A 14,972-nucleotide genomic window follows, 5' to 3' on the forward strand; every position below is an offset into this window, starting at 1 on the left:
TATATGTATATGTGTATATATATATATATATGTATGTGTATATATGTATGTGTATATATGTATATATATATATATATGTATATATATGTATGTGTATATATGTATGTGTATATATGTATGTGTATATATGTATATATATGTATGTGTATATATGTATATATATGTATGTATATATGTATATATATATGTGTATATATGTATATATATATATGTATATATATGTGTGTATATATGTATATATATATATGTATATATATGTGTGTATATATGTATATATATATATGTATATATATATATATATATATATATATATATATACACATATATATATATGTGTGTATATATGTATGTGTATACATGTATGTATGTATATGTAGTGAACTAAGCCTCCGGTTAAAACCTGCCTCTGAGGACCTTCATGGGACAGGATCTGTTATTTCATTGATTTTAATCCAGAAATACAAATTAGCTCATCCAGAGACTTTCTATATGTATCCTGAACTAATCAATTAAAAGAACACTCTCTTTTTTATGTTATCATTACTATTTTTACAATGTCTTGATAATCAAAAGTGTGTTTAGTTCAAACCATTTTAAATGTTGAAGTGAACTACTCATTTTAAATCAACTGTGTAACAGTATTAATGATTTTTTAATCCTCATTCAAAGTAGAAATCAAGTTAATGTCTGTTACAAAGTAATTATGCATTTTGATCTTCTGTCTGAAATGAGAAGTAGTGATGTCGGTCGACAGTCAGAAAGAAGTTATTAGAACGAAGAGGATTGTTTTTAAACCTAGCAGACAGTAAATAAGAAGCTACTGGCACCTGCTTCCTCCCACTTCGCCATAACATGTCTCTGTCTGTTCCAAAACATTTCTCTGTCAGTTCCTAAACATCTTCGCTGTTTTTCTGACTTGTAGTAACCTCTTACGTCACTAAAACCACACCCCTGTTGGTTCTTTCAACCAATCAGGACTTCCCAAAAGGGACCGGAAGCAGAACTCTTTAAAAGTCGACACTTCCTAGTTCCAGTTAGTTCTGGGAGAATGAACCAAAGTTCTGGAGAGAACAGAAGTTCCATGGAGAACAGAGAGTTCTGCTGAGAAGGAAGACAGTGCGACTTTGCAAGGGTCAAGTCCACGGTGGTCATTTTCTGAAAGATGACACCTGTCTGGAGTGTTCATTCTGGTTCTATGTGTCATACAATTAATTGGTTTAAGGTGGGCTTATGAAGGGGATTTTACATAAGGCCTTAACCTATATGCACCTGGTGTGTAAGCTATTATGATTGGGAACAGCTACAGCTACCAGTTAAGGGGTGGAACATGCTGAAAAGGGTAGTTATAGGGGTCTATACCTATAGAAGGGTGTTCCAACTATACCACCATCGCTAACTTTGTCTATGTTAGACTTACATGGCCCCTATAGTTAGTTTACTTGTCTGTTGCCTTTTAGACGAACGACTTGAGATTGGGTGTTTGGTTTCCCCATAAATGTTTTTGGAGTCTATGGCGAGACTCATCAAAAAGAATTAGCTATCCCCCCGAATAGAATTGTTCGAGTAGGTTCGGCTTGAAGATGGTTTTAACGAGTGAACTGCATGTTGGCATAGTTAAAGTCCTTTACAGTCTCCAACTAAAATACATACAAAACTCATTCTTACTGAGGTGCTCAGAAACAAATATCAAAACCAAATAAACAACGTTTCAACATCGACAAGAGTAGTGACTAAGCAACTAGAAACATCGTTTCACTGCTCCACCTCACCCTGGTTGTCAGATTCAATCACGCTGTCCCGTAGGAGTTGTTTCTTTGCAGACCTTGTGTGGTTTAACCTGGTTTCGATGTACCCATTTAACAATTGGCTCTTTTTGGCCTTTACTGATTTTTATCTGATAGACAACTGGAGACAGTTTGTCTGTTATCAGATGGGGTCCAGTCCATCTGGGCATCAGTTTACGGGCGAGAGTTCCGGTCCCGGACTCTCTTCTCCCAGTTGTGGGGGCAAACGTGTAGTACCAGACCCTGTCTCCCACTTGGAGTTCCTCGTGAGAGGCCTTTTGGTCGTAGTACGCTTTGCGTCCTTCAGCTGATTTTTCCAGGTTTTTCTGGGCGAAAGCAAAAGTGTTTTTAAGGTGTTTTTCCAAGTCTTTCATGTATTGTTGTGTAGTGTAGGCTGTTGCCATGGCAGCATCGCCTGGTTGGTACAACAGGTGTAGAGGGAGAGTCATTTGTCGACCCGTCATCATCTCGATAGGAGAGATGCCAGTCGATGTGTGTGGAGTGGCCCTTATGGCCATGAGGACCAGAGGGAGTTTTACGTCCCAGTCCTTGTGGTTTGCGGCTACGTATTTTTCCAAAATACTCACCACAGTCCTGTTTGCTCTCTCAACCTGGCCTGAAGCCTGTGGATGGTAGCCAATATGGAAGTTGGCTTTGACGCCTAGCGTCTTCCACAGTTCTTTCATTACTTCACCTGTGAAGTGTGTACCTTGGTCTGAGTTCACCCTGAGGGGAAGTCCAAACCTTGAGAATACATGATTCATTAATAACATAGCAGTAGTTTGTGCTGTGTCATTAGGGGCTGGTAGACATTCTACCCATTTGGTAAACGCGCAGGTTACCGTGAGAAAATATTTATTTCCTCTAGAGCTCTTAGTGAGTGGTCCAACCCAGTCAATCTGGAGGTCCGACCATGGAAATGCAATGCCTCTACTATGCAGTGGTGCCCTGTGGAGTGGTCTGGATGGCTGAAACTGGCCACAGACCTGGCACCCTTTTATGTAGTCTTTGACATCCTTCTTCATTCCAGGCCAATAAGCAATCTGTTTTAATGCTTTCAGCATGGCATTGTCACCCTTGTGTCCTGCGGACGGAAGGTCATGTGCATGAACTAACATCACCCCCCTGTGGTCATGGGGAACCACGAACACAGGTGAGGACGTCCGTCCATGAGCAAAAGTTAGGATGCCCTTAAGTAGTTTTAACTGTTTGCGCAGCTGAAAGAGGACTTTAAGGTCTGGATTGGAATCCAGTTCGCCTTTCGATGGAGTGTATTTGTCTGGGTCAGTCAGATACAGTATCATCGAGTTAATTGCAGGATCCAACTTCTGAAGTTGGATGATGTCTGGGTCAGTCAGTATCGGACGTACAGAAACTGTGTTATCAGCAGGTTGAGCTGCAGCTTGTGCACGTGTGACTGCCATTACCTCAGCCGTAGGTTGTGTCGACTGAGTGTTGAGTAGCCAGGAGGGGTCAAAGGACCACGTGGGCCCGTCAACGGCTCCTCCCTTGGCTAGGGAGTCTGCAAGGTCATTGTAGTGCTTGTCATCGCCTGGGACTCTGGAGTGTCCTGGAACTTTCTTCCAGAAGATCTGTAGATCATGTGATGTCACCAAGTGATCACATGTCATGAAAAGCTCTTTGTGTTTGACCACCTTTTTGTTGCTTGTGAGAAAACCGTTCTGTTTCCACAGAGAGAGATGACACAAGAAACTAAGTCGAGCATAGCTAGTCAGTGCAGATGACTAGCGTCTGGATAGAGCGTTCCACTGCCATCCGTAGGCCTATTAGGATTCCTGCTATCTCAGCGTACTGAGAAGACTGAGAGCCTAATTTATAGCCAAATGTGACCTGTTCTTGGTCTTGGAGGAGGACTCCTCCAACACCTGCTTTGCAGATATTCTCGTGGTGGAATGAGCATCCATCCACGTACAATGTCGCCATATCTTTACAGATATTGCTATCAAAGAAGTGGTGATTTGGGTCCTCAGCTACTGAGGGTTTACTCACAACCGGCTGTTGGGTGGCTGGTACATCCTGTGTACATTCTTGGCAGATTGCCAAATCAGTGCCCAAGTGTGACTTCTTATTTTGACCGTATCGGATGTCTAGGTTAAAACTCTGAAGTGCCATAAGCCATGTGGCTACACGTGAGTTTGTCACCACACCATCTCTGATGCATTGGCTGTTTAGAAACGTTACAGGCTGGTGTTGTGTTTCAACAATAATCCTCTGTCCACCAATATAGCAGGAGAAATGTTTCACTGCCCACACAGTGGTCAGTAGAGCCTTCTCACAGTCTGAATACCGTAGTTCAGGGCCTGCCATTGTTTTGCTGGCGTAGGCCACAACACGCTTGTCTTTGTCGTGTATTTGGTACAGACCTGCACTTATGCAGTGAGTTGAGAAGCCCACTGCCAAGTAAAACTCTTTGTTGTAGTCTGGGTAGACTAGACATGGGGCTAACTTGAGCCTGTCTTTAAGAGCGTTCATTGCCTGCTGCTGTGTATCAGTCCAGACAAATGGGACGTCTTTTTATAAGAGTTCAGTCAGTGGCTTTGCGAGGTCCGCATAATGCTCTATGAACTGGCGTGAGTAATTACACACTCCCAGAAAACTCTGTAGTTCTTTGAGATTGGTGGGGACTTTGAGGTTGTCTAGGCCTTGGGTGCGAGTCAATTGTGGTTGTACTTCGTCCGGACCCACTAGGAGGCCAACGTAGTCCACCTTGGTTCTGCACCACTGGCACTTTGACAGTGAGATTTTAGCACCCGCAGTTGTTAGCTGATTTAGGACGTGGTCGATCTCAGCCAAATGAGTCCAGTGTTGGCTGCCTCAAAAGGATGTCGTCCACGTAGATCAGTGTCCCACGCTCGTGGGCATCTGGACATGCTTTGTTCAAAAAGATGTTGAACTCTGCAGGTGAGTTAGCGTAGCCAAAGGGACACCTGGTAAAGGTGTATTGTCGGCTGCCAAAAGTGAAAGCTAGTTTGTGTTGGTCCTCGGCGCGCACAGGGATGGTCCAAAAACCAGAGGCGACGTCGAGGGTAGAGAAGTACTTACCATCGGTGACCTTTGGCAGTTCCTGTTGGAGCTGAGTCATTGGCCACCTGGATAAGGGGACTTGTTTATTTAGCTTTCTGTAGTCTATGGTAAGTCTCCACTTACCATTTGGTTTTAAAACCGGCCATAAAGGCGCAGAGTAGGTGCTATTACATTGTCTGATTATACCTTTGACCAAAAGGTCATCAACGATCTCCTGGACAGGCTGATGTGCTGCCAGAGGGATCTTGTATTGTCTGACAAATGTTGGTGGTGCGTTGGGTGGGGTTGGGATGCTCACTGTGTGGAGTGAGGTCAACCCACCCCGTTGCTCATTGGTTGATTCAATCACTTGACCCGGAAATGCAGCTCGTTTTCATATAGAGCTTTCTCTGTTGTTTTAAAGTGTGAAAACGCTTTGAAATTGGTTCTGACCTCATGATCCATCTCTTAAAAGTCTAATCGCTAAAGCGACCGCTGAATCGAAAGTAAATCCGCCTATAAAATGTTGATTTTGATCCGTGTGGGCCGACGCTAATTCTAAGCTAACGGCTAAAGACCGGATGTCACCAAAGCCACAGGAATCACTACATATATATGTGTATGTGTATATATGTATGTATGTATGTATGTATGTGTATATATGTATGTATGTATGTATGTATGTGTATATATGTATTTATGTATGTGTATATATGTATGTATGTATGTGTATATGTGTATGTATGTATGTATGTGTATGTATGTATGTATGTATGTATGTATGTATGTATGTGTATATATGTGTATGTGTATATATGTATGTATGTGTATATATGTATGTGTATATATGTGTATATGTGTATTTGTATATATGTGTATATGTGTATGTGTATTTGTGTATGTATATATATATATATATGTATGTGTATATGTGTGTGTATATATATGTATGTGTATATGTGTGTATAAATATATATGTATGTGTGTATATATGTATGTATATGTGTATATATATATAAAAATAAGAAATGATCACATATTGATGTTAGTTGGAAACAAAGTGAATTGGTTCTAACATTTTGCTTGATAATAATATACACAAAAAGTTAATGAATGTATTGTTCTTATGTCTTTATTCATTTATGCTGTATGTCCAAACTTTGTTTTTGCATTGCTTTCTTTTTGTATTTTTTTTTTCTGGGTCCACAAATGTCATCAAAGGAGACAGATGATGCAGTAGATAACCCAGAGTTATCTTTCCATAACTGTGGCTCTGAAGAGAATGATGTTGAAGTGACCTCTACAGGTCACTTCTGTCCTGAAGACACACGTGGTGACGCTGCACCTTGGGAGAAGTGTTATGAGAAACTCTGGGTAGAAGTGGAAAAAAGGGAAGTCAAATCAACATTTAAAAATGTTGCTGGTGAGTTAAAAGAGAAGTTTGGTGTACTTTTCAAATCAAGACAACTTGTGGAAGACTCAAGAGAGGAAGCTGCACCTGCAGCCACATCTGCAGAAGAAGATTCAAGTGATGAAGAGGGAGAGGGTATTGTTGGACCTGCAGCCAGAGCAAGAAGCACCATTCTTCTCTCCATTCCTGAACAGAGAGAGTCTGAACAGGAAGACTCTTCAGCAGAGTCACTTGATGACTCTCTGTGTGAGGAGAAGATGCAGGACTCTGAGCGTCCTGCTCATGACAACTTCCATCATGACCCAGATCTAGTCAACACTGATGTTCTGAGTTCTGCTTCACCACAGCTCAACAAAGGACACAAGGGAAATGTAAAGAGCATTAATCATGACACCAAAGCTTTTTCTGGTGATAGTGGTATGCCCATGCATTTTGATTACCAGGATTCATTGTTGAAAGAGACCAAGCAGAATGTTTTTAATGATCCACCCAGTGATCTGAATGAAACTGACAAAAACCATGTGGGTTCAAGAGATGAGCATGAGGAGTTTCCCATGTCTCTGCTGTCCTCACAACTCAGACAACCAGATGTCTCCAAAGAGCTGGATGGGGACAGGAAAAGGTTGACCCTTGAGGTAGGGATGCCGAGGGTTTTATTCCTTGATTTTTAAAAAGGGGCCCTTCACAGAGGACTATCATCTCTTTGAGCTCCTTCCTGATTTATTATCTTTCTCCTTTCATACATAACCTTAATTTTCTTATCTTCACATTTACTGTATGTCAAGAAAGTCCAAAATGACATTTTCTTTTGGGAGTTTTTAACACAAACTTTTTAAGTCCATGTTTTATTGTTCATAGAACCAACTTCACCTTACGTCATTACACAAATCTGCTGCTATCTCATTTAGTTTTTCTTTCAGCACATTTCTGTTGTGTCCACAAAGTCTGTGTAAAATTGGGTACAAATATTTAAGACTATTAAAAAGCTGAGATTCTGGTGGTTTAATTGATATAAATCTGGTTCATAATTGGTGAGCAAAGTGTTTGGGATAAATGCCAAGAACCAAAACAAAAAGACAAGATGATCTCCTTGGAGATTCCATATTTTTATTAAAAACAGGGTCTTGACTCACAAGTCACTGCAAATCAGTTTCTCAAAACTTATAGGCCAGTTCAAAATGTCGTCATTCTTCTTTCACAGATTATTGTCACGTCATTTCACATCATTTTCTGACTGACCTAAAGACTGTTTGTCTCAAACCACAGTAGCCGACCAGAGTCCATGTTGCACAAAAGTCTTCTGCACTTTATACAAAAGCTAACTTTAAATAAAGTTGTTTACAACTTCTAGATCAAAAACCAGTGAAATTCTTTATGTAATATAAATGGTTAGCTTTAAAAAAAAAGACCACAATTAAGCTTAAAATCTACATGTTTCTGAAATACAGTAGTCTCTCGTTTATCTCGAGGGTTTGGGACCCCACCCCCCACCTCTTGCGATACGTGAAAAACCACAAAGTATGGATACAGTAGTCCAAGTTCAGTTCAAGTTCAGTAAACTTTGTCATGACATGTGCCAGGCTGTAATCACACTCACCTCCTGTTACTCCCAACCTCCCTCCTTTAATAAACAATTTAAATTTAAATACGGTAATATTTTAAATAAACAATCCATGCAGCATGGATGCATGCAGTATTTAAATTGTAGAGAATAGAAGTGCAGCAGGACATCACAGGGATGTCACACAGCTTCAGCTCTGCAGCACGGAGCAGAACTGTACTTCTTGATCAAGTACACTGAAACAACTGAACATAGAAGTTCTAAAATAATTCAAAATAAATTTTAACACATATTGTGTGATTATGACGATTTTACAATGTGACATACTTTGAATATTAAGTTGGAAGACAAAAGTCAATCGGTGCATCTGGACAGCAAAGGGTTAACCCTTCACACAGCTGCGGCAGCAGGAGAAATGTGGGCGTGGCAGAGAAGGGGATCAGCTGATCAGCTGCAGGAGGGAGCTTTCCCCTGCACTTGTGGGCTGCACACATGTTGCAAAATCATTTGAATTTATTTTAAATTAACAACCCATGTCTCATCCATCAATGAACCAATTGTGTCGTGTCTAGTTTTATTTTGAAAAACCGCGATCTAGCGAATCTGTGTTAAACAAACTGCAAAGTAGTGAGGGTCTACTGTAACTCAATTTTGTTTGTATATGTGGAGATATTTTAGACAAATTGTTTCATACGAGGTAGAGTTAAAAGGATACAAAGTGAAATATTTGGTTTATTCTGCAGTACTTTTTAGTACTAAAATTACACTTTTTAAAAATTTGTCAAATGACGTAGTAGTTTTAGATCATGAAGTTCTCTTGTGTACCCCTTTACAGAGACTTGTGTTTTATGATACATAGACTTTGCATGTGCTTTTATTTTTAAATAGTTTGTGTAAAAGCTGAGTAAGTAAAAGCCTTCTTTGGTCCATGACAAGAAGTGCTGATATAGTGTTTTCTTTTCTTTTTCTATTGGAATGGTTTGTTTGTTTGTGTGTTGTTTTGTCATTTTAAAGCTGTGGTATTCAGTGGGGTCTTTGGGTTTTAGTGTTCAGTGTCATCTAATTCTCTGCACATTTAATTAGCAAAGAGAATAATAACTAATGTCTGTTAAAGTCATGAGGGACGTGATACAAATGAGAACTTACAAATGATAAAGAAACACTTGTGGATGTAATGTCTATTTTAAAATTGAATCTGTTTTAGAACATTGTTTCTTCTTTGTCTCTTTACCAGTCAGTTTCTCAAGGTAATCACTGAAAATGCAGCTGGTATTTTATTACCTTCCTTACAAGCTAAGACTTTCAGTAACTAATATTGTAAAATGGGTTCCAGAGAATAACACTAAGGTGTCAGGTCTCCAGCGGAGGGGTGACATTAAGTTATGTATGACAGTGTGGACAAACACAGCTTTAAAATGCAATCTTGAAGGATGGCTTGGATGTATCTCAAGTTGGATCAAAAATGTCCAGTTTATAAATGCTACATTTACTCTTTTCTGTCAGGTTGGCCAAGAAATGGCAAACACTGAAACGAGGGATCAGAAACCAAGTTCTTTGGATGGTTATGGATCAGTAGTGGAAGAAGTTGGTTGTATGAAAGTTGGATCAGGTTGTCTGTTAAATAAACCTGCAGGGATTCATCAGGAAAAGCTGTCTGTTGCTCAAAGGTATGTTTGGCTTCGTACATTTACAGCCTAATTTTTATTCTTTTCAGAGTAAATATTTTTTGGCAATTTGACTAGCTCTTATTACACCTCAAATTATATATTATAAACAACACATTTGTGTTACTAGCTAATGAAAACGTTATAATATTGTTTTTGTAATTTGATTTTGTCATCAAAGATGCTTCTAGAAGAGAAAACATTGGTTACGTACTGTAACCCCAGATTCTATGAGTATAGGCGTAGCCCTTTAAGGCTGTCGCTTGTGGGTTTTATCTCGTCACGCAAAGCGTCGCACTGAAAAATTTAGTCCACGCCCACCTGTTGTGTGGGCCCCACCTGGTCCGTATAAATTACGTTGAGCGTGTAATCGGCTCCCAAATAGCTTTTTCTTCAGCCATTGTGGAGCCAGTGAGGCCCAGAGCTTAAAGGGCTACACCTATACTCATAGAATCTGGGGTTACAGTACGTAACCAACGTTCTATTTCGTATAGGCTTCGCCCTATACGCTTGTGGGTTAAGGGCGAAGCGGGATGTGGTCTTCGCCTCACTGGGTCCATTCGAACACCGTATGAAGTGCTCGCTTGTACAAAACAACATTTTATCCCTCAGCCTTCCATGTGCGTAAATACGTGCTGCGTAATTACGTGCACCATGTACAGGCGCGCGCTGCGTAATTTACGCATTCCGTGTACATGGGCGCCCGAAGAGAAAAGTTCTCGACAGGAAAAAGGGTAGAGGCTGAAAAAACAGTGAACAGATTCAAAATAAATGAACTGATTAGTAATCAAATGAACTGATTGGTAACAGTATTCATGAACTGATTAGTGACATTAGAACAAAAACCAACAGTCACAAACTTGTGATTGATAACAAATATCTCGCACTGTAAGTACATGCAGTCAGATGTGAGTTTAAAATGAAGTTCCACGAAAAACAATGAAATTCATTCCGTTAATACATCGAGGACAGAATGCGTCATGGAGCGAGCCACCATATCACGCAGATAGAAGCGAATAAATGAGCAGAGTGTCTCTATAATGCACAAACAAATGTTGAGTCTGACTCAGTGTGGCCGTGCGTGCTGCGTAACAAGCCAACGCATGCACAGGGTAGAGAAGATGAAAAAATGCTTCTTCTTCTGATTTGTGGGGAGGAGGGAGAAAAACCCTCCAACGTTATCATTCTCGATTTAAATGAGCTTGTGATGTTTTAGGCATAAACGCTGGGTTAGGTCTCGGATCAGCTGAAACTGCCATCATCTTGAAAACCTGAGGCATGACGGAGCAGCAGAGAGAGCAGATAAATCACTCACTCTCTTTGCAGATGTCAAAGCCAACAGCAGGACTGTTTTGAATGACAAGAATTTAATCGGAAAAACTGCTCTGTCACCGAAGCCTTCGTGACAGGAAGAGATGGCTGCAGCATATGTTTTAATTGTGCTGAACGCCAGATTTCTGTCCATCGGCTGCTGCAGAAAGGACGGCACGCCACCTAGTGGACATGAGATGGCCCCTACACCTTTTCCCGTACACCAGCGTTGAAAAACTGTCCACTTTGATGTGTACAGCGCTGTGGCGGAGGCAGCGTGCGGATCCTGGATGGTGCGCACTACTTCTTGAGAGAGACCCGTCTTCTCTAAGTGGTTCCGCTCAACGGCCAGACCCAAAGATGCTGGCCTATTTCTGGGTGGCTCCTGATCGCTCCTCCTGCCTGGAGGAGAGCATTGTCCCTCCATGGCAGTTTCCACAGATGACCCAATAATAGACGTCGCAGGATTGGAAACCACGGGGCGGTCACGCGCTCGGGGGCTATCAGAATGGCAGACAGTTCTTCCTCCTGAACTCGGCTCAGAAACCGTGATATTAGAGGGACTGGGGGAAAAGCGTAAAGGAGCATTTCGGGACACGGGCTGTGAGCAAACGCGCCCACTCCTAACGGTGGATCGTCCCGTGGGCTCAGTGAGAACCATAGTTGGCACTGGGCGTTCTACCATGTGGCAAATAGGTCCACTTCTGCTCTGCCAAATTTCTTCCAGATCTGAGAAATCAGCTTGGGATGGAGGCTTCAGTCCCCGTGGCGCGGACCGTCTCTGGACATTATGTCCGTTCCTCTGTTCAGAACACTGGGGATGTACTGCTCTGATGGAGAGCAGGTTTTCGTGCCCAACACAGCAGCTGTCTCGCAATGTGTAACATTTGGGCTGAGCGCACGCCCCCCTGATGGTTTTTGTAAGCTGCAGTCACCTTGTTATCTGTGTGGATCAAAACATGTTGATTTTGCAGAAAGAGAGCAAAATGTTGAATCCCATTCAAAATCGTGCGACATTCCAAAACATTTATGTGAGCTGATGTGTGAGCTGGCCACAGCGCCCCCACCGCTCGTGACAGGCACGTTCCTCCCCAACGTGACAGGGACGCGTCTGTGAAAACTGAGACGTGTGACGTAGGTCTGCTGACAGGGACTCCCTCCGACAGCATGAGAGGATTTCCCCAATGTTTCAGGTCAGTTCCCATAGAGGGGGGCACAGAAATCCTCTGCCTCTTCTGCCTTACGGGGTCTATGCGCAGACGAGCGAACCATCTCTGGAGACGTAAATGGAATGTACTTATATAGCGCCTTTCTATCTTATTGAGACACTCAAAGCGCTTTACACTACAATCTGTGTCCTCATTTACCCATTCATACAGCACTCTACTAGATCTCTACAAAGCTAATTGAACAAATCATTCTAAAGAGACTAATCAGTGATTTATCACATTCATACACTGATGGGACACACATCGGAGGCAACAAGTGGTTCAGTGTCTTGCCCAGGGACACTTCAGCATGTGACTGGTGTGGGGTTCGAACCCCCAACTCTTGCATTGGAGGACGACTGCTCTAACCACTCAGCTACAGCCACCCCGTTCACGTCTCATGTGAAGTAGGCCCAGCAGGACCACCGCATGAGCTGACGACATTGTTCCTAACAGTTTCATGATGGAGACAGCTGTTACTACTCTGCCGGGTTTTACGTGGCGGAGCTGTTTTTTTTAGAGTTTCGGCTCTCGTTTGTGATAAACGGGCCCTCATAGGGACAGAGTTTAGCTCCACTCCCAGATAAACGATCATCTGGGCCGGGGGAATCGAGCTCTTCTCCCAGTTTATGGCGAAGCCGAGATTTAACAGGTGTGACGTCAGCGCTTTGGTTTGCGCCGCTGCTTCCTGCCTGTATCGGGTCAGCAACAGCAGATCGTCCAGATAAAACAGAATTCTCATCCCTGCTCTGTGTAGCGGCTGGAGGGCCGTCTCCATGCATTTTGAAAACATGCGTGGTGCGAGGGAGTAACCGAACGGAAGTCTGTTGTATTGGTACTGGATCCCTTGGAAGGAGAAGCGCAGGAACTTTCTGTGCTTTGGAATGATTGGAATGTGAAAATAAGCGTCTTTGAGATTGATGGAGGTAAACCAGTCGTTCTGGTGAATGTTGTTCAACAGCTGTCTGGTTGTCAACACGTGAAACTGTCTCTCCAAAATCGACTTGTTGAAAACAGATAAATCTAAGATGGGTCTCATCCCTCCGGTCTGTTTCGGAACCAGGAAGTATCGTGAATAAAACCCTATATTTTCCTCTTCTTTGGGAACCCTGGAAATTACATTTTTTTACCAGTAGTTTCTGAACTTCTGCATGAAGGGATGAGATCTGTTCTGAAGATGACAGAACCGTCTCTATAATCCCTCTGACCGGTGGGGGTTGAGCTGCGAATTGCAGCGTGTAACCCTTGCTGATAAGATGGTTCATCCAGTTGTTCAGGGAGCACGCTCGCTGTCACTCCGCATAACGCTCTGGGAGGGGGCACGCGTTTTTGTGTTGTCATGTCTTTTACAGACGTCAGCCAAGTCAAAGCCTCTGTGCCACTGCCGGGCTGCGGGCTCACATCAGAACTGATGTGAGCTGACGTGCGCTGAGGGGAGGCATGCGCGCCCTCAGCAATGCGACGTTGCTTGGGTGGGGGTTGCCGCGGGGACACACGTTTGTCTCCGCTGCAGTCAGAAGGGGCAGAACACACCCTGGGCTGAGATCGAGATTTTCTCCTGGACTCGGTCTGCCGAAAAAATTCATTTTTTGCTGCTATGTCCAGCGGGCGTTGTGTGTGTTTTCTTGAGCTGCGGTGACTTTTTAAAAACCTGTCTGAGGACGCCGGCTTGTTTTGTATGGAGAATGTGTGCAGAAAAGCCGCTGTGAGATCATTCGAACTGACAGTCTGAAATCAGACACTTTATTCACTGAATGATGTTTTCGTTTTATTTCAAAACTCAAGTCATCATTATGCACACACACATCCTCCGCAAGGAGTCATTTCTTAAATCTTCTTCCCCGTGAACCCTGCGGCTGGTTGTTCTAGGGCGGCACCTGTTGGTGGTCTCTGGGGAGATGCTGAGCCGCTGGTGTCCAGGATGAGAAGGGCTGTTCTCTGGCGGGAGGGGCCGGCAGCGGAGCGGGGCGGGAGGATGCTGCTGCAGCTGTGGAGCGTCTCTGCTGCTGCCTCTGACCACGACGATCCCTCCAGCGGGTGGGGGGGCGTGAGGAGGAGTGCGGCTTCATCAGTTGGCGCACAGTCTCCGACCTCCTCTGACTTTTTCGATTTTTCGAGCATGGCCTTGAAATTGGCTCCGGACAGCGCGTCAGTCGTGATGGGGCCCTCCAGCAGGGAGGGGGGGTGTCGAAGCCAGGTGGACCGCTGGATCATTGTCATCCAGGCGGCGATGCGAGACAGGCAGACAGCAGAGGAGGCGCACAGGTTGAAGATGATGTCATATGTCTTGCAGAGTGAGCTCTTTGTCTCCTCAGGCAGGTCTGTTTCCTCCAGCCTCTTTGAGATGCTGTAGGCCAGCAGAGCGACATTGTTGTTCGCTGCGGCCGCCTGGAACGCACACTGGTGAGCTCGGTTGGAGAGTGATGTCACCGTCAGGTCATGCTTCCCCCGAGGAACTGGATGCTGGTCCAACCTGGACACTTTTGCTCCGAGAGTTTCCGCCAGGCTTGGCTCCGGGGGGGGGTACTGAGGAAAAGTTCTGCTCAGTAAACCCCTCTACTCTAGTGATGATGGGCGCGAAGGTGGAGACGGGCGCTCTCAATTTACCAGGTTCGGCTGCAGCCTTGTTCCAGTATGACGTTACTGCTGAGAAACGAGGCCAGATCGGGTCAGGGCGGCAAGCCAGGGTAGAGCCAAACCTTCCCGCTAGATCCTCCGATCTTGGCGGGGGGAGGAGAGGGACGGAAAGTCCCTTCGTGTCAGCCACTTCCTGGATTATGCCAAGCAGCTCCGAGAGGAGGGCACCGACGGCTGAGAGCGGTGTGGTCACTGATGCCGAAAGGCCCGGGAGGGGTGAGCATCCGCTCGGCCCCTCCCGTTCTAACACTACGCTCTCCGGGAGGGAATGAGCAGCGGGGCTGCTGCTGACGTTGCCTGTCCCAGAGGAACCATCCGATTCGCTCCGAGACCCTGCGTAAAAAAAATCTATGGCGTCATCCAGCGAGCAGT

General features: G+C 43.9%; 1 protein-coding gene across 1 annotated transcript in view; it reads left to right on the top strand.

The window, feature by feature from the left end:
- Positions 1 to 14,972, top strand: part of LOC119416522 (ankyrin repeat domain-containing protein 26) — a gene marked incomplete at its 3' end in the record, with an annotated part of 163,667 nt that overhangs the window by 24,728 nt on the left and 123,967 nt on the right. The window contains 1 exon segment of the mRNA XM_037683752.1: positions 9,284 to 9,447. Within this exon segment, the coding sequence (XP_037539680.1) occupies positions 9,284 to 9,447 (164 nt within the window).

The sequence above is a fragment of the Nematolebias whitei genome, chromosome 10 (assembly GCF_014905685.2).
Source record: "Nematolebias whitei isolate Nwh7 chromosome 10, NemWhi1, whole genome shotgun sequence".
Taxonomy (NCBI): domain Eukaryota; kingdom Metazoa; phylum Chordata; class Actinopteri; order Cyprinodontiformes; family Rivulidae; genus Nematolebias; species Nematolebias whitei.